General features: G+C 31.5%; 1 protein-coding gene across 1 annotated transcript in view; it reads right to left on the reverse strand.

Annotated features, from left to right (window-relative positions):
* The window catches only part of LOC129001408 (uncharacterized), a 238,255-nt gene that overhangs the window by 96,306 nt on the left and 115,652 nt on the right, over positions 1 to 26,297 (reverse strand). Inside the window, exons 21-25 of the mRNA XM_054428664.1 lie at positions 21,303 to 21,697; positions 17,791 to 17,821; positions 16,324 to 16,718; positions 8,569 to 8,629; positions 7,739 to 8,094 (exon numbers count right to left, since the gene is read on the reverse strand). Coding sequence (XP_054284639.1) covers positions 7,739 to 8,094; positions 8,569 to 8,629; positions 16,324 to 16,718; positions 17,791 to 17,821; positions 21,303 to 21,697 — 1,238 coding nt within the window. The remainder of the gene's footprint in view (positions 1 to 7,738; positions 8,095 to 8,568; positions 8,630 to 16,323; positions 16,719 to 17,790; positions 17,822 to 21,302; positions 21,698 to 26,297) is intronic.

Here is a 26,297-nt window from a genome sequence, read left to right on the forward strand (position 1 = left end):
GTATTTTTAAACAAAATAATCATTATATAAAACAAATTTTTGATCATTTTGTAGGTTCTGATATGTCATTTAATGAATTTAAGGATATTTGTAATGATTGTTGGAAAGAAAATTATGGATTTTTAACTATGAATTTGATATTAAAAACAAATGAAGGAAAATATATGAATAAGTTTTCTAATATAAAATTTTCTTCTAAATAAATGTGGTGTATGCTTGATTTAATTGTTGATAAAGTATTTGTTATAATAATATTTGCCTTATCTTTAGTGTTTATTTTTCTTATTAAATTTACAGAAAATAAAAAATGATGTGTTTGTGTTTAATTTTAGATTTACTTATTATTTTTGTTTTATTTATATTAATCATTAGTGTAGTGTTGATTGTGCTTAATCGACATAGTTTATGTTTATGTTAACATGGTTTATGTTAACATGGTTTATGTTTATGTTAACATCATTTATGTTTATGTTAACATAATTTATGTTTATGTTAACATCATTTATGTTTATGTTAACATATTTTTTCTTTTAATAAATGGATAACATAACTGTCGACAAGGCTAAGAAGTTAGATGAAATTGAAAAAAAATTAATAAAAGAATTTAAAAATCAGATTAAAATTGATGAAAATTATGAAAAAATTAAACAAAAAGCATATGAACCAATAACATCTGCAATTGGTGAAGTAGAAAATAAAATTGGTGATGTTTTAAATGAAAATAAAAATTTAATGGATTTAGTACCTATTGTTAATCAATTTGCTAATATGTCAATACCACAATCTGAAGAAGAATTTATGTTACCTTCAAGTACTCCATTTAGACCAATAAGAGAACAAATTATTGAAGAAGAATCAACATTTATAGATCCAAATATTGTTTCACCTCAAACATTAAATAAAATCATTGGTCCAATAGCACAGAAATATTTACCTAGAGCAAAAGATGATAAATTTGGTTTGTATTGGGATAAACATAAAAAATCATTTATGATTGGTGATAAAATAACAGTAATTGATAATGATGATTTACTTGTTGATGGTAAAATATATACTGGCACTCATGGTTTATGGAGATTATTGACATATAAAGACAAACCAGATGATAATTTATATAGTCAAGATGATTTAAATAATTACTCAAAAATTTTATGGGAAACAGATTTAATTTATAAAAATAATGATCCAAGTACTAGAAAACCAAAATCAAGTAAAGGTAATAAATATATGAATTTGAATAAATTTATTTGGGATTCTAAAGGAAATATTGAAGGATCTGGTATAAGAAAATATTCAGAAAATAAAATTGAATACAGATATATTGATGATTTAAACAAATTAGAAAGTATAATCAATTATATATATGCTCAAGAAAAAGCTGGAAATAAAAACTTTATCAATGAAAAAAGGGCTATTAAAGATTTTATTTCAAACAAATTAGATGAATTAATTGAAAAACCTGATGGTATAAATATTTAAAAAGAATATTACCAACTATAACATCACCAATTATAGGTTCAGGATTATTAAATGATTTTATAAATAATTTACCATTTGAATTGCATGTACCTGGTTTTCAATATCTAGGACCTGCAACTAAGCTACAAAAAAGATTAAAAATACGTGATCCTGGAATAAATGATTTAGATAAAGCTGCTAAAGAACATGACATATTTTATAGAGATCATAAAGATACAGAATCTAGAAATGATATTGCTGATAAAATATTACAAGATAAAGCATGGGATATAGCAACATCTAGTGATCATGATATAGGTGAAAGATTAGTTGCTTTACCAACATCAGGTGCTATGTGGTTAAAAAGAAAATTTGGAATGGGATTAGAAATAGGATTAAAATTTTAACCTATATAAATGGAGAAAGTTGAGGTAAATTTAACTGATTATCAAAAATCTAAAATTAAATCTGCTTTTAAGAAAAATAAAAATTTGACTATACAATTTGAAATAGATCAATTTAAAAATGGTAATGATGTACTATTATTAACTAAAAGACAATTGAATAAATTAGAAAAACATAAAAAATTAAATACTGGATTAAGACTTGAATTTTCTTATAATCAACTTAAACAAATAAAAGATGGTGGTTTATTAAATGAAATATTAAATGTTGCTGATTATATTCCTGGCATAAATAGTTTAACACCAAAAGTTAGAAGAGGAGCTAAAGTAGTAAAAGACAATGTTATTCCAAAATTTAGAGAATTTATAAATTGGTTAGATCAAGAATTAGCTAATGTAAAAGGATCTAGATTAGATGAAAAAACATTAAAATATGTTAAGAAAAAAATTTCAACCCATTGACTTTAGCTGATTTAGAAAAATTATGTCAAAATATTAAGAATTTTAGAGGTGTTTTTATGAGAGATATGCTTCCAAAAACTGTTAATAAATTTGAATGTAGTGTAGTCAATTTAGATTCTTTTTCTGGTAATGGAATTCATTGGATATGTTATTATAAAAAAGATAAAATTAAATATTACTTTGATTCTTATGGAAAAATTGTTAATAAAACTTTTAAGGAAATTGTTAAATATTTAGGAAAAGACAATATATTTTTTAATGATTCACAAATTCAAAATTATAATGATCCACCTATATGTGGTCATTTGTGTGTTTTTGTATTAAATGAGTTGAATAAAAATATAAGATTTGATAACATAATCAATAAATTAATTCTTAATAAATATGGATTCATTAGATATATTTGATCTATTTGGTAGACAGAAAAAAGATTTAATTGAAGTAAAAAATGATTATATTAATTCAAAATTGAATTCCATTTTTAATGATATTAATAAGGATTTAAAAATCATATTAAGAAAACTAATAATTTGGTTAATGCTATTAGTTTATCTAAAAATTATTTAAGTATTAATTCTAGAAGAATTTTTAATGTAAAACCAAGCATTAACGACTATGATGTTGTCATAAAATCTGAGTTAAATGAAGTTTTAAATTCTATTATTAAGATTGGCAATGATCATTCAAAAACTAAACAGGATTTAAATGAATTGGTTAATTCATTATTTAATCTAAAAACATATGTTGAAGATTTAGAAAAACAACTTGAAGGTAAACTTGCTGAAGTGATAAGATTAGTAACTGCTGGATTAGCACAAATAGCAAGTTTTACATTAGAAGATAAACTTAATACAGAAAACCAAGAAGATGAATAATTTTTACTATATAAATGGAGTTTATTTACTGTCTTAAATGTAAACAAAAAACCAATTCTAAAGACATTCAAGCAATAAAATTAAAAAATAAAAATATGATTAAAGCAAAATGTTGTATATGTAATTCAAAGAAAAGTAGTTTTACAAAAAATTCCTCCTAATAAATGGCTCTGTATAATTCATTTGATTATTTCATTATCAGAAACCAATTTCTATTAACTAATGAAGATTGGGATATTATTTCAGAAAAATATGAATTGAATGATGAGATGATTAGATTGTTTCAAAATAAATTGAATTGGGAAAAAATTGCTAAATATCAAATTTTGAATGAAAAGATTATTACTGAATACATAAATTATCAGTTAAAAGATCATATTGATTTGATTTGTAAATACCAAACATTATCTCAAAACTTTATTGAAGAATACAAATATATGTTGGATTGGGAATTACTTATTGAAAACCAAAACTTATCTGCTAAATTTATTGTTGATAATGTTAAAGAAATTCAATATTTTAAAGATAAAAATGATTATGATACTGTTGATTAAACATTTTTCAGTTGATTGAATAGATTTCAGTTGATTAAAGTTCAAAATTAATAAAATTTTACTTGTTTTAAAAAACCTTTTTCTTTCCATATTTTTTCATAAATTTCTCATTAATAAATGGCTTATACTTATGAAATTGAAAGAGCTGAATATAAAAATTTTTATCCTTTATCTAAACTACATTTAAATGAACCAAACAAAAAAACTGAATTTAATATTGATTTTGGTGATGGATTTTGTTCATCTAAGTTTCAATTTTATATTTCAGGATCATTTAAAAAATCTGATGATAAAGACTATGGTGCTACGGATAATGTAAAGTTGATTAATAATTTTGTACCATTCTTATTTTCAAAAATTGAAATTAGAAAACATAATAAATTAATTGAGGAAATCGAATATCCTGGACAATTAAGTACAATAAAAGGTACTGTTACTTATTCAAAAACAGAAGCAGTATCCAACATTTGTGATGGATTTCAATCAGATTTCAAAAAAACATTTGAAGCTGTGGGTAATCTATCACATTTTGGATTAGGTTTCTTTGAAAATGTTAATGTTCCAATATACAAAGGAGGATTCAATATATGTTTTGTTAGATCTGAAGATAATGATGCTATTTTTAGATGGAAAACTAAAAAAGTTGATGGAACTTTTGATGATACTACATTACCAGGTGTTGGAAAAGTAATTATTGATGACTTTTTCATTAGAGTTCCAATAATTGAGTATAAAACTACAATTAAAATTCAATATATTAATGAAATAACTAAAAAAGAAAAAATACTATTTCACTTTAATCATTGGCAATGTATTGAACAAAAGACAATAACTGGAAAAACAGTTAGTTTTGATATAACAAATATTTATCGAAACATCTATAATCCAAAATTTATAATAATTGGTTTTCAAAAAGGTAGAACTAATGATCAATTATATGACACTTCAAAATTTGATAGTATGTATATTAAAAATATTAGAGTAAAATTAAATGGTCACTATTATCCTGATGAATTAATGAATCTAGATATAAATAATGGAAAATTTAGAATTATATATCAAATGTATCAAGATTATAAAAAGGTTTATTATAACAATAGTGAAATGTATTATGATCCAACAGAATTCATTGAAAATAGACCATTGTATGTGATTGATACTACAAAAACTACTGTAAATATTTCAGGATCAAAAAATGATATAATAATAAATATGGATTTTGATTATGATATAACTGTTGCTAGTAAAACTAATTGCTATGTAGTTGTTGTGTCTGAAAGATTATTAGAGTATAATGTGATTAAAAATTATATAACTGAAATCAAATAAAATTGTTATAAAACCACCATTTATTTACTACTTTTTGACATATTTTTCAAAATATTATTATATTTTATGAATAATAAGACTACTATTGTTAATTTAAAATTTGTTTCATAAAAAAAATAATAAATAAGAAAATTTTGATTTTCAAGGTCACAGGAAATAAATATTTTAAATTATATTATTTAATAAATTTGTACTTACCTTATGGATATATCATACCAAATTTCATGAAAATATCTTTAAAAACAAAGAAGTTATTAAGGTTTTTAGTTTAAGGGTAGTTCACCCCAAATTGGAAAATTTTAGTAAAAACATTAATTTTTAACATAATTATTAATAATTTTTAAGTTTCAGGATTTTTTGATAATTTTTTCAATTTTTTAAAAATAAAATAAAAAATAAGTGATGAAACTACCCTTTACATAAATCAAAAAATTATTTAATATTCAATATATCTGTATACCGAAATTAATCAAAATTGGAAAACACATGAAATATAACACTTATAAGTTTTAATACCATATTTTTACCATAATTTAAGCAACATTTTAATTCAGAGGAATAATAAAGAAATCTCATTTTATGGTGTTGGCTAACTTGCTTGCGTTTGACACTAGCGAACCTAGCGGGATGACCTTGCGTAATGCGACGATCATAGTACCATTTATCTGATCTTTTATATTGCCATCTAGTAGACTTGACACTTTGTAGCTCAATCCATTTGTTTGTTTCATTCTATTTCTATTTAGACTTAGCATTGATTATATATTTTAAGCATATATTATAAAACATTTTTCAATTAGTTAAAATAAATCAAAACAATCATATAAATCCACACTGCATTTTACTAACATTCTTTTAGTTATTATTTTATTCAATCACTTATTTTCATCAAAAGATCAACCAAACAAATTAGGCCATAGACTAATATTCCTTCAATAACATTATATTTACAACGCAATTTGTTTTTGTTGATTTTTACATTATCTTTAATCGTACAGAAATGTATAATATATGAAATAGCATTAATTTTTAACAAGCTTTTCATTGGTGATATTTATTTTCAATTTAAATCAATACTTATCTTTTTATCTTAAGATTATCATTTTTGATAACATTTCATGTTTAAGTTTAAAATGATTTAAAATAAAATATAGACTTATAATACATCAAATATCATTAGAATTTTCTGAGAAATTCAATACTTTTAATAAATTTTGAATAACTCAAATAGGAAACATATTATTTACAAAAACAATAATTTAAATAAAATATTTAGAATATTTGAATAAAAAATTTAAAAATTTTACTTGTTTTTAAAAACATTTTGTTTTGTAGTCAATTTTATGGAAAATATGGACATATTCATGAAAATTTCATCAAAATTATATACTTTTTCTAGAAAAATATGAAAATGTTAGAAATTGACCTAAAAGGGTAAAAAATATAGCATATTGTATAAAAAAATAGGAAAATTCATTTAATTTTTGAGTGGCTCCGTTTTTGGCCCAGAAGTGACATGAATATATCTACTTATATATATATATAAATATATATATATATATATTGTTACAAGTCAGGAGCCCCGCGCAACAATAGCCAGGCGCCGTATCAAAAGGGTTGTTTGTTTACACGGGGTTCTCGGAAAGACAATAGACCCATGTCAACGGACTACGTCAATAGGGGTTTTGACATATACCAGAAGCTTCCACAGCGATCTGTAAGCACCTTTGTCTAGCCTACGAGTAGTCTCTAGAATGTTCCACGGCAAGCTTATATAAGGGACCGTCTTCCGGCACACGGCAGTTGAGTTGAGTTAAGTCTTCCGAGAATCATCGAAGCGACGGCACGCCGGTGTTAGTGACCAGTGCTAGTGGCAGTGACAGTGTAGTGACAGTGAGAGTAACAGTGTTGTAACTCTAGTGACAGTGTAGTGACAGTATTGTAACAGAAGTGATAAATCCTGTAGAGGCTAGCTGTAATTAGAGACATTGTAAATTAGAATAGGCTTTAGCTAGGTTTAGATAGGGTTAGTTAGGTGTTAGGTAATTTTAATATTTGTAAATAGAGAATAATACGTGTAAATAAAAAAGTAATATAAAATCGCCAAGTTTTTATTGTAAGAACCTGTCAAGCCCGCAACAATATGAATTTGAACAGATGGTGTTTTTGGCCTCTAGGGACCTCAAAATGAAAAATTAAATCGGTCTCGGGTCCAGGTCTTACCATGAGTACTACGGTAATAGCTTATTCCCTATATGGGAAATTCACTAAAAATTAAAACTAGATCCTAAAATGACACTAAAAGTATTTTTGGTTTCAGTAAACAGGTCTAAGAAAATACATCCAGCCAATGACAGTTAATTTTGAAATGCTAAATAAATAAATCATCCCAACTATGACCCTAATAGATAATATTTAGCAATAATGTACTCAACATCACTAACAGCATGATAGGGAATTTCTTGGATTAATATATCTTTTTGTAGAAAAGAATGTCAGACACAAATAACAAGGACTGCAATGGAATTCAGCCAAGAAAAAAGTAAACAAAACCACAACAATTGTAATTAACAACTAAAATATAATATGGTGATAAATAAATACAAAGTACATAGAACATTGTGTCGTCATGAAACATATTACACTTTTCATTTACCTTTTTCCATTTAAGATGTTCCCCGTTGTTGTAAAGGGACAGATGAGTAACTGACTTACAAACTCTACAGACACTAAACCAGTTATCACGAATCCTTATGAAGACAAATTCTTTGCCATTTGTTTTATCATTTTTATCAACAGCAATCGTCAATGAATTAGATGTTGATAAATAAGATGAAAACCCGGAGCAATCGTAATTTACAGTCAAAATGTGATTGTTGTTGTCGAACAAACTAAGGTAGTATTTGTTTTGTTCTGACCGTAGGCAAAGTAGTGTCAGTACTGTATACTTCTCTTGTTTGTACTTTGCTACCAAAACCATCGATCCGGTGTTGTCTTCTATTGTGATACCACCTGTAAAACAGCCAGCAGTGAATTATCAGCATAGTTATTTTGATGTGTTGTAATCGTAGCGTATTGCAACTACCGTTTTTAGCGAATTTCCCATATAAGATATATAAAAATAAGATTTTACTATAGGTCTCATGGTAAGGCCTAGACGCGAGAGTGATTTAATTTTAAGTTTTTATGTCCCCAGAGGCCAAAAACTGCAGCAGTTCAAATGCGTATATTATATAATATAATTATGTGAAATAGTAAATCATATTAAAGCAAACACATTGGTATAGGCCTACTGAAGCGTTTTTTGGAGGGTAATTAATAAATTGTTGTATTTAGCCTAAGGATATATTTTGTTCAAATTTCGAAAACAACTGTTTTTTTTTTACAAAGCTATTACCATTTCAAGGATATATCTTGAACGAAACCAGAAAAAGGGACTTTTATTACCATTGTAAACTAAATACAAGTATTGTAATTAAAACTTACTCGCTGTAACAACTACGTCGTCTTTGTTTTTGGTCTCTCTATTTTGGGTAGACTTAGTTGGCTGGAAAAGAAATTCACTATTAGGACCAAGTTTAAGACTTAGTAGATATTCTACGAATCTCACATTCATCGTTGCTTACTTCAGGGTCAGTTTATATTCATTTAGAGTAAATAGTTTTATATTGTGTCAGTACTTTAAATGAATTTTTCCTACACCGAAAATATACTACTTCTTGTAGCAAGCAATGATCCTTCTGCTGCCTAATGTAGCAATTTACATATGGGTATTTAGCTAGAAGTGGTTAAGGTGTGGTGGAATATCTTGTAGATGAACCTTTTTGGCTGTAGTGCGATCGTGTGTTCATATGTGTCAAATTTTGAGGTTAAATCAAAACAAACAAACATAGATGTTAAGAGTTTTTAAAACTAAACGTAAATCATCATTACTGTATGTACCAACAGTAATTTGATGTGTATTCTAGTCACAGCAACCACATTATTTTATTAATTTAATGATCGAAATTAATTATGCAAGAAGATTTAATATCTTAATATTTTCTCATATAATTAGCTATTTTCATAGCAACCATCAACTGATTTGGATACAATAATTAAATAACAACTTATTAACTATATAATAAACTAGTTGATTTGGATTTAGGAATCACGTTTGTATTTCACAGTAAATATTCTATAAATGGCCAAGTACTTTATAAAAGTAGGCTAGAGTAAGTTTAAAGTATATTTCATCATTGTCAATTCCAAAAATATAATTATGCCAGTTTGTTTAGATTTAACCTCAAAATTTGATAGGTATGAACACATGATCGCACTACTGCCATAAAGCATAAAGGTTCATCTTCAAAGATATTCCACTACTCTTTGACCACTTCTAGCTAAAAAAATCCAACCGTACATCTATTGCTCATGTTATACTTGTGTTTATTATAAATACAAATTTTTATTCGTATTGCCTCAAGGATAGATTATTTAATTAAAAACTAATATTCAATATACATTTTCATCAATCCTGTATTAATGTCAGCGATTTGTCTCTGAGAGTAATTGATTTGTTCAAGCAACATAACGTTGCCTCAACTCAACCAACCTAAATCAAAATTGACGGCCTTAAATAGTCCCGAAGACACAGGAGTATATAAACTCCACTGCCCTAAAGTATATTTCGTCAATTTATGATGCGCTTTCGTGAATAGATCTCTACAACATATTCCTACATTTAGAACACTACATTCAAAGTACACTAGAAGAACACCTAATAACGGAAACCGACAAAGGCAATGTGAAGTGAGCTAAATTTAAAGTAGAGAAGATGTGGTTATTATTATTATTATTATTATTATTTTTGGTGGTATTGACTACAAACATGAGTTCAACTAACTTTACGAAGACAATAAGGCTAAAATTTATAAATAAAAAACTTTTTTAAAACAAAACGTTTTTAAACGCACTAAAAAGTAGGAAATCTATATATATAATTCTGTAAGACAAATTTTTTACCAGAAAATTGTGGACGTCTGGTAAGTCGCAGAAAAGTGGGAGAGGTCTTAAATTGAAGGTCTTGACCCCAGGGACTCGGGAAAAATAGCAGAATTCCCATAAAGTTGCCATAAAACGAGATATAACGTAAAATATCCACCATAAGAAATGCATGGGGACTGAAAATTGTCTGCATTCTATCAGCTGTTACTTATTTATTTGTAATGTTTACATTTATTCCAAAAGTAAATGTTGGTAAATAATGTTTCAAAATGAATTGTGTTAAATTTTTTTTGTTTTTCGTATTTGGCCTAAACACCTAAAACAGTAAGGCCTGTTTCCCGGAATCTCTTTTTGTGCAGTGGAAAGCGACGCAAAAGCCATTGCACTGTTGTATTGCCTTATGTTCGTTTTTTTTTTATTATGAGTGAAGTAACTAGAAGTAAGACCTGCCAGACGTGGAAGAGTATCCAGGAATTCAACAGACTTAAAAAATGCAAAAAGAACGTCATGTAGGGCCTAACTGCGAAAGAAATCCAGAAGCTGTTTTACCACCTGTCTTTATAAGAACGCTGGAAAATGAGTTGAGTGTTGTTTCTCACAATCTAGGTTCTCTTAAAGCACTTGCATGCATTGTGGCGCATTTCACTTCGCAGAGGAGGCCACAAATGGACATTTCAACGCATGTTGCCACAATGGACATGCCACAACCACAAGTAAATGACGATGATTCGAACTTTATAAAAAACATAAGGCAATACAACAGTGCAATGGCTTTTGCGTCGTTTTCCGCTACACAAAAAGAGATTCCGGGAAATGGGCCTTACTGTCTTAAAATTCAGGGACAAATGCGTAGATATATTTCTGACTTACTACCGCGAAATGGGGAGTTGCCTTCATAATAATTAACAATAATTTTGACCTCTACATGTGGTTCTCAAAATGGAAACTATAACAGAATTCGTAAGATTACAAAACAAATCTTCAATTTTAAACTAGAAAAGATGTGCAATGTTTTGCTTTATGATTTCAGCTCTGATTCGTTGTTCTCCGGGCTCAGGCCAAACCGTGTGCACGTTTCCATTAGTTAATATATTGTGTTATTGATTTAATCATTATTTTACAATTGTATTTCATTGACACATCAGAAGCAACTAATATACGACTCCAACGGAAGGAAAACTAAGATATAAAACAAAAAACACTGTTCATTTTAAGTAACGTAAAATTGATAATTTTAAAAACATAGGCCTATTTCGAATATTTGTCATTTTATATATGGTTTTTTTTATTGTAGTCTAAATTAGGGGCTATGGCCCCTATAGGCCACTAGTAATTTATAAATACGTGGAGAGTATAAATATACTAAGATAACGTGGGGCATGCAATAGATAATTTACAATTACCTTCACCTGTTGAACTAATGTATTATTATCAATTGCATGCACCCCACGTTTTTTATTTTAAACCTTACAGGTATTTATACCCTCCACGTATTTATAAATTATTTTCTACTTTTTAATACGTTTAAAAACGTTTTGTTTTAAAAAAGTTTTTTATTTATAAATTATTTTCTACTTTTTAGTTTTTAATGTGTGTGGATTTTAAAGCTATTTCAAGCATCTATATCAGATTAAGACAGAGGCATTTGGGAAATCAAAGGTTTTGAGTTTCTTTTCGTATAATTATGTATTAGATTGTGTGGCCTACCTACTAACTATAAATACATCAATCTATTTAATTTATTGTTTACTTTATAGAATACTAAATAAAAAACAAATGCATTTATTAACAAACACCTTTATATCTGGAATCAGATTGTTTATGTATATTTTTTAATGTTTGTTTGTATAAAGAATCTCTCGGGAGCATAACCTGTACCTCTTAACCTCTGCTCTTCGAACTATCAAATTCAAGTATTTACAGCCGACTTCAATTAATTGATATATTTACATTCTTTCAAAATGTAAACATGGAAAATTCGGAAGCCTATGGGGCGTAGCCCAAGGGAAATATGAAAATTAAATGGTATAATATTGCATTGTCATCCATTTGTGAGTTATGTTTCAAATGTCAAGTCTCTAGCTCATCGGGAACTTCGTTTAGAATTGTTAACAAAATTTATATGAGAGCAACTAGCAAGCTAATAAAAACAAGCCCATGGGGCGTAGCCCATGGGAAATATGAAAATTAAATGATATAATATTGCATTGCCATCTATTTGTGACCTATGTTTGAAGTTTCAAGACTCTAGTTCATCGGAAACTTAGTATAAAATTTATTGCAAAATTTGTAAAAAGCGAGCTATGAATAAAACCATTAGAAAACGAAATTTCTTTTAGTTAGGCTTTATTGAACAAAGAATCTATCATGATATAAAAAAACTAACAATATGAACCAACTAACATCATAGTAAACAAAAACAATTTATAAACATTTGAACACATGTCACAATGTACAGATAGAAAGGAATTATATGAAATTCTTCCCCTCCTAGCTGACATAGTCTTTTAAATACAAAGGCGGGTGTACTCCTGGAGCTTCTCCTTAGACCAACATGGTCTTGACTCAGGTTTTCTTCGTCTTGGAAGATAGGCTCAGATTCGACCTCAACTTCAGAACTTCTTTCATTTATTTGTAGATTTGGGTTTGTGTGTTCTTCATGTCTTAGATCGGAGTTTGAGTCTTCTTCATGTCTTAGATTGGAGTTTGAGTCTTCTTCATGTCTTAGATTGGAGTTTGAGTCTTCTTCATGTCTTAGATTGGAGTTTGAGTCTTCTTCATGTCGTAGATTGGAGTTAGAGTCTTCTTCATTACGTGACACTTCTCCTACAGATGCTAAATGCCTGGAACGCACAGTAGTTTCTCGGCCATCTGCATATCTTATGTGAGAATAAAGGATTCCCCTCAAGGAGCAGTACTTCTTCAACGAGTGGTTCGTATTTTGAGCTTCTGACAGGCCGTTTGATAAGCACTAGACCTAGGTTCATGAGCAACGAGGGAGTTGTATTACCATAACTAGATCTTATAGAAAAGAGAAATAGTCTTTCATGTGGTGTCATTTCAAATACATTGTTGAGGTAAACAATAACGACCGGATAGAGCGCAAAGCTTCTAAATGTAGTTTTTCCCAATAAGATATGTCCAGATGTTTACTTTTAAGTGATAGTTCGATTGTCTTCCCAATTATACCAACATACCTCTCTGCTTGCCCGTAGCCCAGAGCATTGTAAGCGTGTTGTACGGCTGGTGGCAACTCCTAGTGAACATAAAAATGACTTGAGTTCTTGAGACATAAAACTTGAACCTCTGTCAGAATGAACATAAGCCGGTACTCCAAACATTGAGAAAATAAGAAGTTCCTTGAGAAATTCCTTAAGTCTCAGAATAACAGTTCTAGCAGTTGTATCTTGAGTAGGGAATGCGAATGGAAATCGAGAATATATCCACGACTATTAAATGATATCGATTTCTACTTGTGGATGGAAGTGGCCCTTTCAGATCGATGTTAAGTCTTTCAAATGGTTGAGTAGCTTTGATGAGTTGTCCTTCATGTTTGTGGAATCAAGGTTTTACCTCTAAGCAGGTTTGACAGGAGGAAGTTACTTTTCTGATCTCATCCAGTGAATAAGGCAAGTTTTTACTCCGAGTCCAATTATACATCCGAGACACTCCTGGATGACATAAAGCGTCATGAAGTGATACTAGGTTTGAAAAGCTTCCTTCCATTGATGAACATTCCCTGGATAAAGCATCTGCTGTTTTGTTCTCTTTTCCAGCTCTATAAATAGTCTCATTATTATAACAAGATAACTCAACTCTCCATCTCATTCTTGATTTTGCTCGCATTTCGATCACTGAACATGAAGGCTACAGATCGTTGATCTGTTGTAAAACGAAAGTGTCTGCCTATGAGATAGTGCCTCCATTTTCTTAACGCTTCCACTAATGCATAATATGCTTCTTTCTCAAAAGATGAATGTTTCTGTTCCGAGTTCGTTAGTGTTCTAGAGAAAAATGCTACAGGTCTGCTATCAATAGCCAAAGCTGCGCGTATTGCATGATTTGATGCATTGGTTTCGACTGTTAACAATCCATCACAGTCAATTGAAGAAGTTACTGCATTAACAATGGATTCTTTCAAATACACACTTAGCTTCTTCATTCAGTAGAAAAGAACTTCTGTTTAAACAGCCTACCTTCTCAGAAAACTTAGGAATGAATTGTGAGTAGTGGGAGAACATAGGTACCAAGAGCTCTGTGAAGAGAGTTTGAGTTAGTTGGAATGGGAAGATCTCGAAGGGGTTGCAAATGATCTGGATCTGGTCTTATTGATTTTACACTGATTACATAACCTAATAGATGGATCATGGTTGTAGAAAACTTGCATTTATGTTTGTTCAAAGTAAGATTATATTTGGAAACAGCTTTCATTAAATTTTTCAAGTTCCTGTCATGTTCAGCCTGATCATTACCACAGATTGTTATATCAACCCCTTCAACCCCTTGAACCCTTGAACCCCTTCACGTTTTTTACAAGTAAATATGTTGGTTAAAGTACGTTGAAAAGCAAGGACACCATTACGAACTCCAAATGGCACTCGGGTGAATTGGTACAAGTTCCCGCAAGCCTCAAATGCCGTGTAAGCTTTGTCATTTTCTGTTATTGGGATTTGGTGATAGGCACTCTTAAGATCAATAGAACTACAAATTTTGTGTGAAGCTACTTCGTTGACTATGTCATCAATCCTAGGGAGAGGAAACGCATCAAGTTCTGTAAAACGATTGTCTGTAATAATCCACAACCATTCTCCGCTTGTGGTTATCTGTTGAAACAACAAGGACTTGTGCTCTCCATGGAGACCTGCTCTCTTCAATAATACCATCTTTCAACAGTAATTGAATTTCACTTTCAATAAATTGTTCGTCAATTGCTGAGTGCCTTCGAGATTTTGTTGCAATAGGCTTGCAATCTGGAGATAGATTACCAAATAGTTCTACTGGCTCAACGTTAGCTAAGGCTACACTACATATGTTGAGAGGAGACTCTTTTCCTCCAAAATTTACTTGTAAACTTGAGTGACTTTTCAGAATATCATGCCCTACAATAATGTCAGAACATAAGTTTGTAAGTACGCTGAAGACCACATTCTTGTAAATATGATCTTGCAATTTGAGATTATACAGTTTGACTGATAAACTGAGGCCTTTACTGTAGAAGTTTGTGTTTTGTATTTTCTACATACCTTTTGGTAATGACCTTTAATGCCACATCCTCTGCATAAAGCTTCTTTAGCTGGACAAGCAGCTCTGTTGTGTTTCTTAAAGCCGCAGAAGTAACATGTCTGATTGAGTGAACATGTTATACTTTCTTGAGATGGATACGATTCTGGTTCGGCAGCCGAAGGTCTTGGATCAGGGCTAGATAAGTATCGATTCTTTTAACTGATAGTCTTTGAAGCTGCAGCGTTAATGGTTGGTAAAAACTTCTCTAAATTTTATTGTTCAGAATGATATTTAGCAATATCGAGTGATCTGGCTTGAGAAACGGCTTCATCCAAAGTCAAGGCAGAGCTCTCCAACAATCGTTGACGAATGTGAGGTACTAGCAAGCCATCAATGAATGTGTCTCTGATGTATTCATCTCTACTAGATACAGCATTAACAGCTTTAAAGTTACAATCCTTGGAAAGGCGCTTCAGAGATTCTACATAATTATCAATGTTCTCACCAGTATCTTGTCTTCTGATTCTAAGTTTATGACGTGCGTAAATTTCATTGACAGGTTTCAAGTACAACTTTTTCAACACATCAATTGCTTGTTTGTATGTTTCACAGTCATTTACATACTCATAAACGGATGGTGAAATGAAATTGGTTAATACTTTAAGCCTCAGTTCTTCACTGATTTTACTAGCTTCGATGAAGTTTTCTGAAGTGTGAAACCAATGTTTCCAATCTTGGACTTCATTAGGATTGACATTAAATATCTCAGGTCTAAGTATAAGTTCCATGATAAAAGATTGATGTATATTTTAATAAAAGATTCTTTGTTCAATAAATTGTTGTAGATTGAATGTTTAAAACCATTACAAAACGAAATTACCTTTAGTTAGGCTTTATTGAACAAAGAATCTAGCATGATATAAAAAGCTAACAATATGAACCAACTAACATCAAAGTAAACAAAAACAATTTCTAAACATTTGAACAGATGTGACAATGTACAGATAGAAAGCAATTATATGACATACTTACATCCAACCAAACCACCTCTTCTTTATTAATTTGTTGCGGACCAGCTGGAGTAACAGTTTTAGTTCCATGAAAATTTACGTCATACTGACACCAGATTTGTTTCTCGGTGATTTCCGGCCGAATGAACCCTACAGTCATTTTCATGTAGTCAGAATCAAGTGATAAGAAGAAAGATGATTGTAAGCTGGACAAGGACGAACAATCCAGTCCTTTGACAGCTAGTTTGAAGGATCCAAGTTGTTTGATGACAGATATTTGTTCCGAAAGTCCACTTTTGTAACACAACATGGTGTAATGGTTACTCCGTCCACTGTCAGAATATTTACTTAGGTATACGGCTTTAAGATCACTCTCTTTTACAGTTATCTTATCTTCTTCCAAAAGTATGTCTTTCTCTGAAAAATACAATTTAACTCTTATAAAAATTAACTTCACAATTTGTGATTCGCATCACTTTAATGCAATATCTGACTTGATTATTGTTACACACTAGTACAAGCTATTAATAAACTGTAAGAAATAATTTCTGTAGAAAGGTGAATGTTATTATAGGCCTGGGGTTTTATTATTGGTTTTATGGGGCCTCGCTTGCTGATTGGTAATTCGGACACTCTTGTTTGATTCCGTTTCCAGGGATCTAAAAAAAATATTCTGTATTCCAAAGCCCGTGGATTTCAAGCAACAATTTCAAGGTATTATCGTATTATTTAATTATAAACAGACAAGTATTCAGGAAATCTTAATAGCGTATCCTCGTACAATCAAGATTCTATTTTTATTCTATAAGCAATTTTATTTCTTTATTTAGTTTATGGTACCAAGATATCAATTTTGTAGTTTTCGGTAGATATAATTTTACAGCATTAACTCTACCTCCCATTCGTTTAGCCTATTACTTAAAATGGTTTACAATACCTGCATATAGTAATCCTTTGTTGCTGATATTGGCAACTAGTTTCGGTTCATTATTGAACCATCTTCAGGCCTCAAGGTGTCAAATAATCACTTTATTCGAAAAGGTCGTTAATAACAGAGTTCAATAAATAAGACATATACAAAACACGATACACGGAACGGACACACATTACAAAAAACACGAAAAACACGAAGGGACATTGACAATCGATCGTGACCGGGCTGAGGTAAAGTCTAGACTCAGCCTAAAACTACCTGTGCCCGGTCACGATCGATTGTCAATGTCCCTTCGTGTTTTTCGTGTTTTTTGTAATGTGTGTCCGTTCCGTGTATCGTGTTTTGTATATGTCTTATTTATTGAACTCTGTTATTAACGACCTTCGAATGAAGTGATTATTTGACACCTTGAGGCCTGAAGATGGTTCAATAATGAACCGAAACTAGTTGCCGAAATCAGCAACAAAGGATTACTATATGCAGGTATTGTAAACCATTTTAAGTACAATACAATAATCCGGAGGCTAAACAACTATTTTTTAGCCTATTACTTACGTTTCAGCAGCAAGTTAAAATCTAATGACACCTGAAACAATTTTTGAATTACTATGTATTTGGCATAAACAGGCAACCACTTGTATACTTTAATACTGATCAGGTTAACTAGTAGCAGTTATAATCCGTTTTATAGCCAACTTTTTAATGTAACAAACAAAAAATTAAACACATGTCGTCATAACATATAATCGTAGAGTATATTTAATGCATACGTTTTGGGGGTTATTTATAAACCGTTTATTCCTGGGCTACGAGAGAACCTATTTATTAAGGTGCCGTAAGGATAACGTAAATATAATTGTGTTATTAACAGCACTCGTTTCCTTACCGTGTACACGACTGAAACAAACTGATTTAAGCTATGGAGTAGGCCTACTGGCGAGTCTCATGATTGACCGCTGCTCAACTGGTCAATTGAAGATGTTGAGGAGAACGGAAAATGGGACTCCTATTTACAATTTGTGGAATATTTCTAACTGTTTATATTATTTATATAAAGGGTAGTTCAATAAAACGTACTCACTTATACTAATCCATATATTTAAAGCTTACAAATCAGAAACACGAACTACAATCATGGAACGAGAGAAAATAATTTATTTATAAAAATAAATACCTCTGCCTTAAAAAATAAGGTTGCCAATGACACAGAAAAATAGTACACATAAGATATCTAAGGATTATACAGCTATAATACTGATTAATTTTGATGTTTTGCATATAGATGATTTCTCATTATGGTCAATGAGCCTCTTAATGTTTCATGAATAATAATTTTCAAGAAGGATCTGTCCAAATCATATTGTTTCCAAAAGTTCACAAAACATTTTGATAATGTTCCTCTAGAACCAATAAACAATCCAATCACCTCAATTTTTGAAATTTTAAAATTTCGCTTGAAATATTCAAAGGTAGAATCATAATTTTTTTTTCTTTTCTTCATTTACTTCGTCAGCTTGATTTATGTTTGTTTCAAATCGAATTGTAGGATCAAGAATTATGCCTTTGTTAGTATCTCTTTCGATTAATAAAATATCTACTCTTCTGGTGCTTCCGTTAGAAGAAAGACAGTGTACTTCTTCTTGCACTTCCCATGTATTATACCTTTTTCGGAAGGCATTTGCTATGATACTTCTTATTTTGTGGTGCCTTGTGTTTCTTAGAAGTTCACCAAACGGACAGAAGCCTAGGGCATGTGCAAGGGTTTCAATCTCACCACAGGCATGCCTGCAGCGGTTATTGCCCTGACTTCTGCCGTGGAGAACACGCACTGGCACCACATTTGCAATCATTTTTATAATGTCTTTCCACTCAGATTCTGACAAGCCTTCTTTATTACTCGAAATGTGTTCAAAATGACCACCATTTAACCTGTATACAACGCTGATGTCACAGAACTGCAGACTGCACTACAAATGTCAGCAATCGCAGCAAATAACGCTGTGATGTTGTCTTGAAACTTGTTGATTGTAGCTGAATTTATTGAACAACCCTTTATTATTTATTTCAAATTGATCCATTGCATTTAGTAATTTTCCTTTCCCGAAGTAGTGTTAGAATGCCGCGACTTCATTTCTATATTCAGCATATTATGAAACATTGGGGAAACTCATTGAGGAGCTTATTTTCAGATCCTAGCCCAAAATATCTCCGCCATGCCAAAGTAAAATTTAAATATCGTAAATATTGTAAATAGTGTAAATATATGTTTGTATTGACAAACTCTTATGAGTTGACGCAATCTATCTGACAGTGTCGGCCAAGGGTGAAGACTTCAAGTGTTTCAAGTAAGAATAAGTACCTAAGTAAGTATTTCAAGTAATCTGAATTTGGTAAGAATTGTAGGAAATGAACGTTATCGCATTAGTTTTGGCTCGATATCTATAGCTACCGAGAACAGATCCACAGGTACTTTGTCACGGGATTCCATCTCTTTTAGTATTCCAACAGTTTTGATTTTACAGAAATGGGAATTTTATTACATGATCCTAAATGAACAAAATCTACTATGACTGGACGTGTAAAAATCGTATGTTCTGCCGTTAAACCCACTTCGCTAAATACAATAAAAGAATAGTTCAAGTTTACTTAACGAACAAGAAATCTTTACCATTATAAATCAAGGAAACTATATACAAAATTGCTGATTTGTCAATTTCCTTTGAGCGGGGTTATTGAAAATATTCGATTTCTAATCCATCAAGATATGATGGTTTTGCCTGTACTAGAGAAGTAGACCTAACTAGTCATTTCCCAAACAAAGAAAGTTCCCTTTTAATTCAACAGAATAGGCTGGTGCCACACTACCCCTTTCGCCGGTCCGGTTAAACGGGACCTTTTTGGAGGGATCATTCTATCTCATGGGAGCGGTCACATTGTTGCGGTTGCGGTGCGTCGGCGGGATCCACCGCATGCTGCTACGGTGTAGTGGGACGACCGGACGACCGGACGACCGGACGACCGGACGACGGGACGAAAGGCGAAACACATTAAGCTATTTCAATAATATGCTTATTTAAGAGAGCAGCCACACCATCCCGTTCTGCCGCACGTGTGTCCCTACTGTTGTCGCTATAACAGTGCTCAGCATGAGATGCTCGCGCTCTTCACTTGAAGAATGTTGCGGTAGAGGAGGAAGGTGTGACCACAGAGCACTGTGACATGGTAATGCAATGCGGTAAAAACGAATTCCGCTCAACCGCATCCCGCTAATCGGGATAGTGTGGCACTGGCCTTACGAGAAATATTGTTCAAACAGCTTTTAAATTAAATTACAAACTTTACAGAATTACTAGATTGTAGAGTGATAGTTATGATATAAAACCAAGAGGTTTCGCGTGAGTATTTGCATCGTGAAGTATAAGTATCGATCACTACGGGTTACGACAATTCCATTCCGGGGCTTGATAGTTGTTTTCCATGCTTCCTATCGCTCTATTTGCCCCGGAAAGGTGACTTTCAGGATAATTAGTTAAATGCACTAACTGTAGCTCTACTTAGCTACTGTTCACCAATATGTTAAGAGAATGACGGTAAAACTACTGACAAAAAAAAAACTGACATATTCTAGCACGTCGCATTTCAACCTTCAAGAGCTATTTTTATCCAATAAAAAAAACATAATGTAAGTTAACACAAAACTAAATCTAGTAGTATATTACGTTACTAGTCCGGTAAATGGTGTTTTACCGTACGAGCACGCACTCTGGGCATAGCCGAGTGCGGGATTTTCGTACGAGTACGGTAAAGCTTAGGCTACCGGGCGAGTAACGTACGATACTTTACATCATACTACACAGAAAATAAAGTAAATTTTAAACTCATAACACATTTTATTTAGGACATAACATAAATTATGTTAGTTTTATATTTCTGAAAATAAAATAGGCAGTTGCAATTAGCTGTTCATTTCATCAAGTGCACGGTAAAAGTTCATAATGTAGTATGATGTAAATAATTTTATTAATATTTTCTGCTCGGAAAACGTAAATAATTGAGTTTCATTTTACCTCGGTCCATTTAATTTTTGTCAGGTCTTTATCATAGAACGCCGGTTCGATTTTGGTTAAAAAAACGAAGAAATAGTGGATCCTGGCGTTGTAGAGACACCAAGGGGTTTCCAGTTTGAAATGTCTGCCGTTTTGGGGGGACTCCGCTAAGGGCGCTCCTACAGTATAAGTGCCTGGATAACTGGATGCGAAATAAAATACTGAATTCACGTCCTTAGAACAGTCTAATCCTGTAATATGAATGGCTGATGTTTCTCCTGATCTTATGTCCAATACATGTTCCTTGTTACTACTTTCATAGCAATTGAGATTGTAGAGTCCATCGTCACTGATGTATCTGGCGACTAGTTTATCTTTCCGTATGCCTACTTGGTTCCCTCTGAGTATATGGTTTTCTGAAACAGTATGATAATCATTAGTTAGGGCCTACTGATATGGAGCAAACACTCTGGCTTAATGGACTATTTTACTTGTGATTAATTAAAGCAGAAATCTCGTGTATTGAGCTGTGTGGAAGAATCAAAACTAATCATTTTATCGTAATATCAACATCTATAATAAGAATCTATATCTATACTATAATACGAGTAACGTTTGCGCACAATGATTTCAAAAAGCGGCTCCTACGATTTCCTCAAAATTGTTAGCAATATCTTAGTTTCAGCTTTGACTATTTTCAGGCTAAAAACAATATCCATGCTAGCCACTGTTCCGGGAAAATTCGTTCTTCGTTAAAAACTTTGAATGAAATTTCAATATTTTTAACATTGGTCTTATGAAAAACTAGGTAGCCAAGACAGCTTTACAAACAGGTAATAACTATTTACCTAACCCGCCATGTTAAACTTCCCTATCCCAAGCGTGATTTATACAACTTCCTTACTTCTCGAGTGATGTAAAGTATCAAAAACTCACTCGGTGATGTAATGAAACCCATTTAAATAACATTGAGTGATTAACTTAAAAAATATACCTCTATGGAGCCAACGACGTTCAACGCTATAAATCAGCTGTGCTCTTGAATTTTATTGTTCTGTTTTGAAGAATTTTCCTAACCTAGCTTTTGTTTGTAAATGAACGTTTACTGTTAGAAGATGAGTGAAATGGATGATGATTAAATCAAATCAAATCAAATCAAAATCTCTTTATTCCTGAATTAATTTACATGTTTGTTAACAATTGTGTGTACAGGAAAAATAATTCCCAAGTAGACTATCCGTCTGTGTTTGGGAATGAGTTGCTAATACAGCTATACACAGGTCCATAAACATTCAGGAGTACTTAGACACTTAATTATGATAGTAAATAATAAAATATTAACAAGATCAAGAGAGAGAAAAAAACCTAATTGCATCGAAACATCCAAAACTCAAATCTAGTGATTGTAAGTGGTATTTAGCAATGAAGGAAAAAAGTGATTTGGTGACGCATGAAACTGCAGAAATTTACGAGTACAACGATTTGAGTAATCCCTCTGATTGCTCCCTGCCGATATTTAAAAGCCAGCTCATGACTCTACGCTTTAACACAGCGACGCTGTCACTCTCCGCCTCAAGAATATGTGAAGGCAAGGTTCTATACAATGTATGACAAACGTAAAGTTTTAAGGGTTGAATGGGAGAGTCTGGGAAAAGAAAAGCCGAAGTTAATGTTACTTCTAGTCAAATAACGATGTTGAATAGGAGAAAAAACCGAACATTTATTAAGATTTATGAAAATAAGAAGATTTTTTATGAACAATTGTCGAATGTTTAGAACTGGAAAGTCGCAAAACAGTTGCAAGGAAGAAAATCTAGAGTTTTTATTTAAAATAGTTTTGATAACGGATCGTTGAACGACAGAAAGTGGTTCCAGAACCGTAGGAAGGGCACCACCCCAAGCCAGGATACCATACTGCAACACCGACTGCACGTAGGCAAAGTACACGGTCCGCAACTGCTGTCCCGAATTAATATTGTTCGTAACCTCCTGTATATTGTCGGGTCAGGTAAAATCTTGTACGTTACACGTTACGCAAGAGCGTGTTTACATCACTTAGGTAAATTATGCAACACGCTTCCGCTCGTTACACAACCTTCACCTGCGTGATGTAAAAACGCTCTTACTACACTTGTAAGGTAAATAGCTATTACATTACAAGTGTAGTAAGACCGTTTTTACATCACGCAGGTGAATGTTGTGCCACGAGCGGAAGCGAGTTGCATATTTCACCTAAGAGATGTAAACACGCTCTTGCGTAACGTGTAACTTACAAGATTTTACCTGACCCGACAATATACATGGGGTTTACGTATAATATTTTTTTTTCATTATCCATTTCACTCATGTCTAACAGTAACGTTCTTTTACAAACAAAAGCTAGGTTAGGAAAATACTTTAAAGCATAACAATAACATTCAATCGCACAGCTGATTTCTAGCGTTGAACGTTGATGCCTCCATCTATCTATATATATAATACGCTAAGCCGATTTTTGTGAACAAAACTCCTCCCTCATTTTTGGACCGATTTTGATGATTAAAGTGTCAAAAAAATTGCCCTGATCTGTAGTTTTGCAAAGTGTTTTTCGTTTTTTGATATCTTTATTAGTTTGGGTAGGATCTTCCATCAAAGTTGAGTTTTCTCCCATAAGATTAACATGGGGGAATCTAAATATTTAATTGGAAACTTTGTATCCACTAATTTTTAGAGAACGGCTGGGCGTAGAAACTTGGTAGAGGCATAGACTAACCAACACAAGTAGACTTCTCATCCCATTGTAAATTTTGAAGCACGTTTTTCGTGTCTAGTTCATGTAAGAGACACAAAGGCGCTAGTATCGATGAAACTTTGTTTCCGTTATTTTAGGGTTAATTTCTTGATTTGTGCTTTACTGTTTGGTTATATAACTAGGGGACAAGTTATTGTTTATGATTAGATCGTATTATTTGGTTAAACGATGTTTTAAATGGCTGTAATAACGGGAAACAAATTGTAAACAAAACACGACCTCTACATAAACCGTACATGAACTAACCATAAAATTGTCTTCAGCTGTTCCATAAGGATGAGAAATCTACTTAGGGAGTATGTTTTATCTATGGTAGAGGTGTCCAAAGAAAGGTCTTGGTCTGTAGATGAGTTATCAAAAGAAAAACTAAGTAAATTCGCTTAGGGCTCTGCCCCAGAAGCCTTTAAAAATCCCCCTACAGATTTGTTTACATTTTGGTCATGTGGATCATTACTTATTAATAAAACAGCTGTTAATTTTAAAATTGTATTTTAAACAACACACATTCATTGGGAGTTACTGAATTGTCCAAAAGAAGTATTTACAATGTTATTTTCTGATTTTAAAATTGATTTTCTTCTGTATCATGTCATGTGTTTTAATATAAAGTTCCATTACAAAATCAGTGGAAAATCCTTTTATAACTCCTAACTCTTACAATTATTTCTTATTGAACTATCTTCTATCTATTTTACAGGTTGATTTCTGCCTCTCTCACACCTTTTCCCTATATTTTATCATATTTTTCTAGACGGATCATCATAGGTTCATGAGATTATTGTCATACTGTACATGCTTTCAATCACTGGAAAAATCTTCGATTGTGTAATACGATACAAAATAATACTGCAGAAGGGCATGGTGCCAAATTGAGCCGAGTCCATATTTAAAAAATGAATAATTGTTTACAGCAACTGGATAAAACATTTTACAATATTTATTTAGAAATATGTGCATGATTTAGAAAGTCATTAAGCTGGAAAACTGCAATATACTGCAGACTTTTCAGAGAGGTTACTTCGATTACAGGTAACAACCAATTAACATTATTTTTTGCTTTTTGGAAACGCCACATTACTATGTCATTCGTATTATTTTTTGCCAATGAAGCTGCACAACTATATAAATGAGGAGGCCCCTAAAGTTCAAGAATAAAAGCCAACTTCACTTCAAGTATATTCCACTACACCTAACATTCCGAAGAGAGATTATATTGACATCTTTATGTAACTGATATGGCTGAGACAACTAACTGACATCCCCCATATCAAGGACAGCTTTTCTCAAAACTGTGCAGAGGGTTATTCATTGGCTTAGAAGTGTGATACGAACTGACGCGATGTGACGAAGGGAAAATCAAACTTACACTGTAAAGGATATACCTCTCTTTGAAGTTAGAACGTGTCTTCCCAACAAACAGATTTCTTTTTCAAATAAAATCATAGATTAATCTGAATTACACCAATGAAATCACGGAAGTGTTTAAGTACAAAGATCCATCAATACGATTTTAATACTATTTAAAGGTATACAGTATACGTACAGTATTGGAAATATTTTATTCGTTGAATGATCAACCATATTTGGTAACTAACACAATTAATATCATTATTGTTTTTACACTTATTAATCTTTAAACATTGCTAAATGCTCAAAATATGTATAATTTTCATTTAATTTATCGCAGTTAGATGAATAAGCGTAAGCCTTGAAAATAACCGTCGATTTCGACGGGTTTCACCTAGTAGAGGTATATTTTTTTAAGTTAAGCACTCAATGCTATTTAAATGGGTTTCATTACATCACCGAGTGAGTTTTTTTCAACTTTACATCACTCGAGAAGTAAGGAAGTTGTAAACATCACGCTTGGGATAAGGAAGTTTAACATGGCGGGTTAGGTAAATAAATAAATTGTCACATATGCATATTACAAATCATCTACAAATAGTACAGTGGAAAATAACTTACTATAGTTTTTATAGTAAGTTAAGTAGTTTTTAAGTAAGTATTTAATAGTTTTTAAGGAAAAAGAAGTTACGCGGCGCGCGTTGTTGCGCCAACAATTATTATTTTTTATATGGTAATTTGTTCTTTACAATCTATATCTTTATACATTTATCAGGTGTATGAATATATAAGTTTATACTTTGATAAAGGTTTTTACTTTGTATATCTACATATTTAATACAGTAGGGGAGAATTTAAACTTTGTTGGGTGCACAGGT

Source organism: Macrosteles quadrilineatus, unplaced genomic scaffold (genome assembly GCF_028750875.1).
Source record: "Macrosteles quadrilineatus isolate MER2022 unplaced genomic scaffold, UCM_ALF_1.0 Scaffold_8__2_contigs__length_117827958, whole genome shotgun sequence".
Classification (NCBI taxonomy): Eukaryota; Metazoa; Arthropoda; class Insecta; order Hemiptera; family Cicadellidae; genus Macrosteles; species Macrosteles quadrilineatus.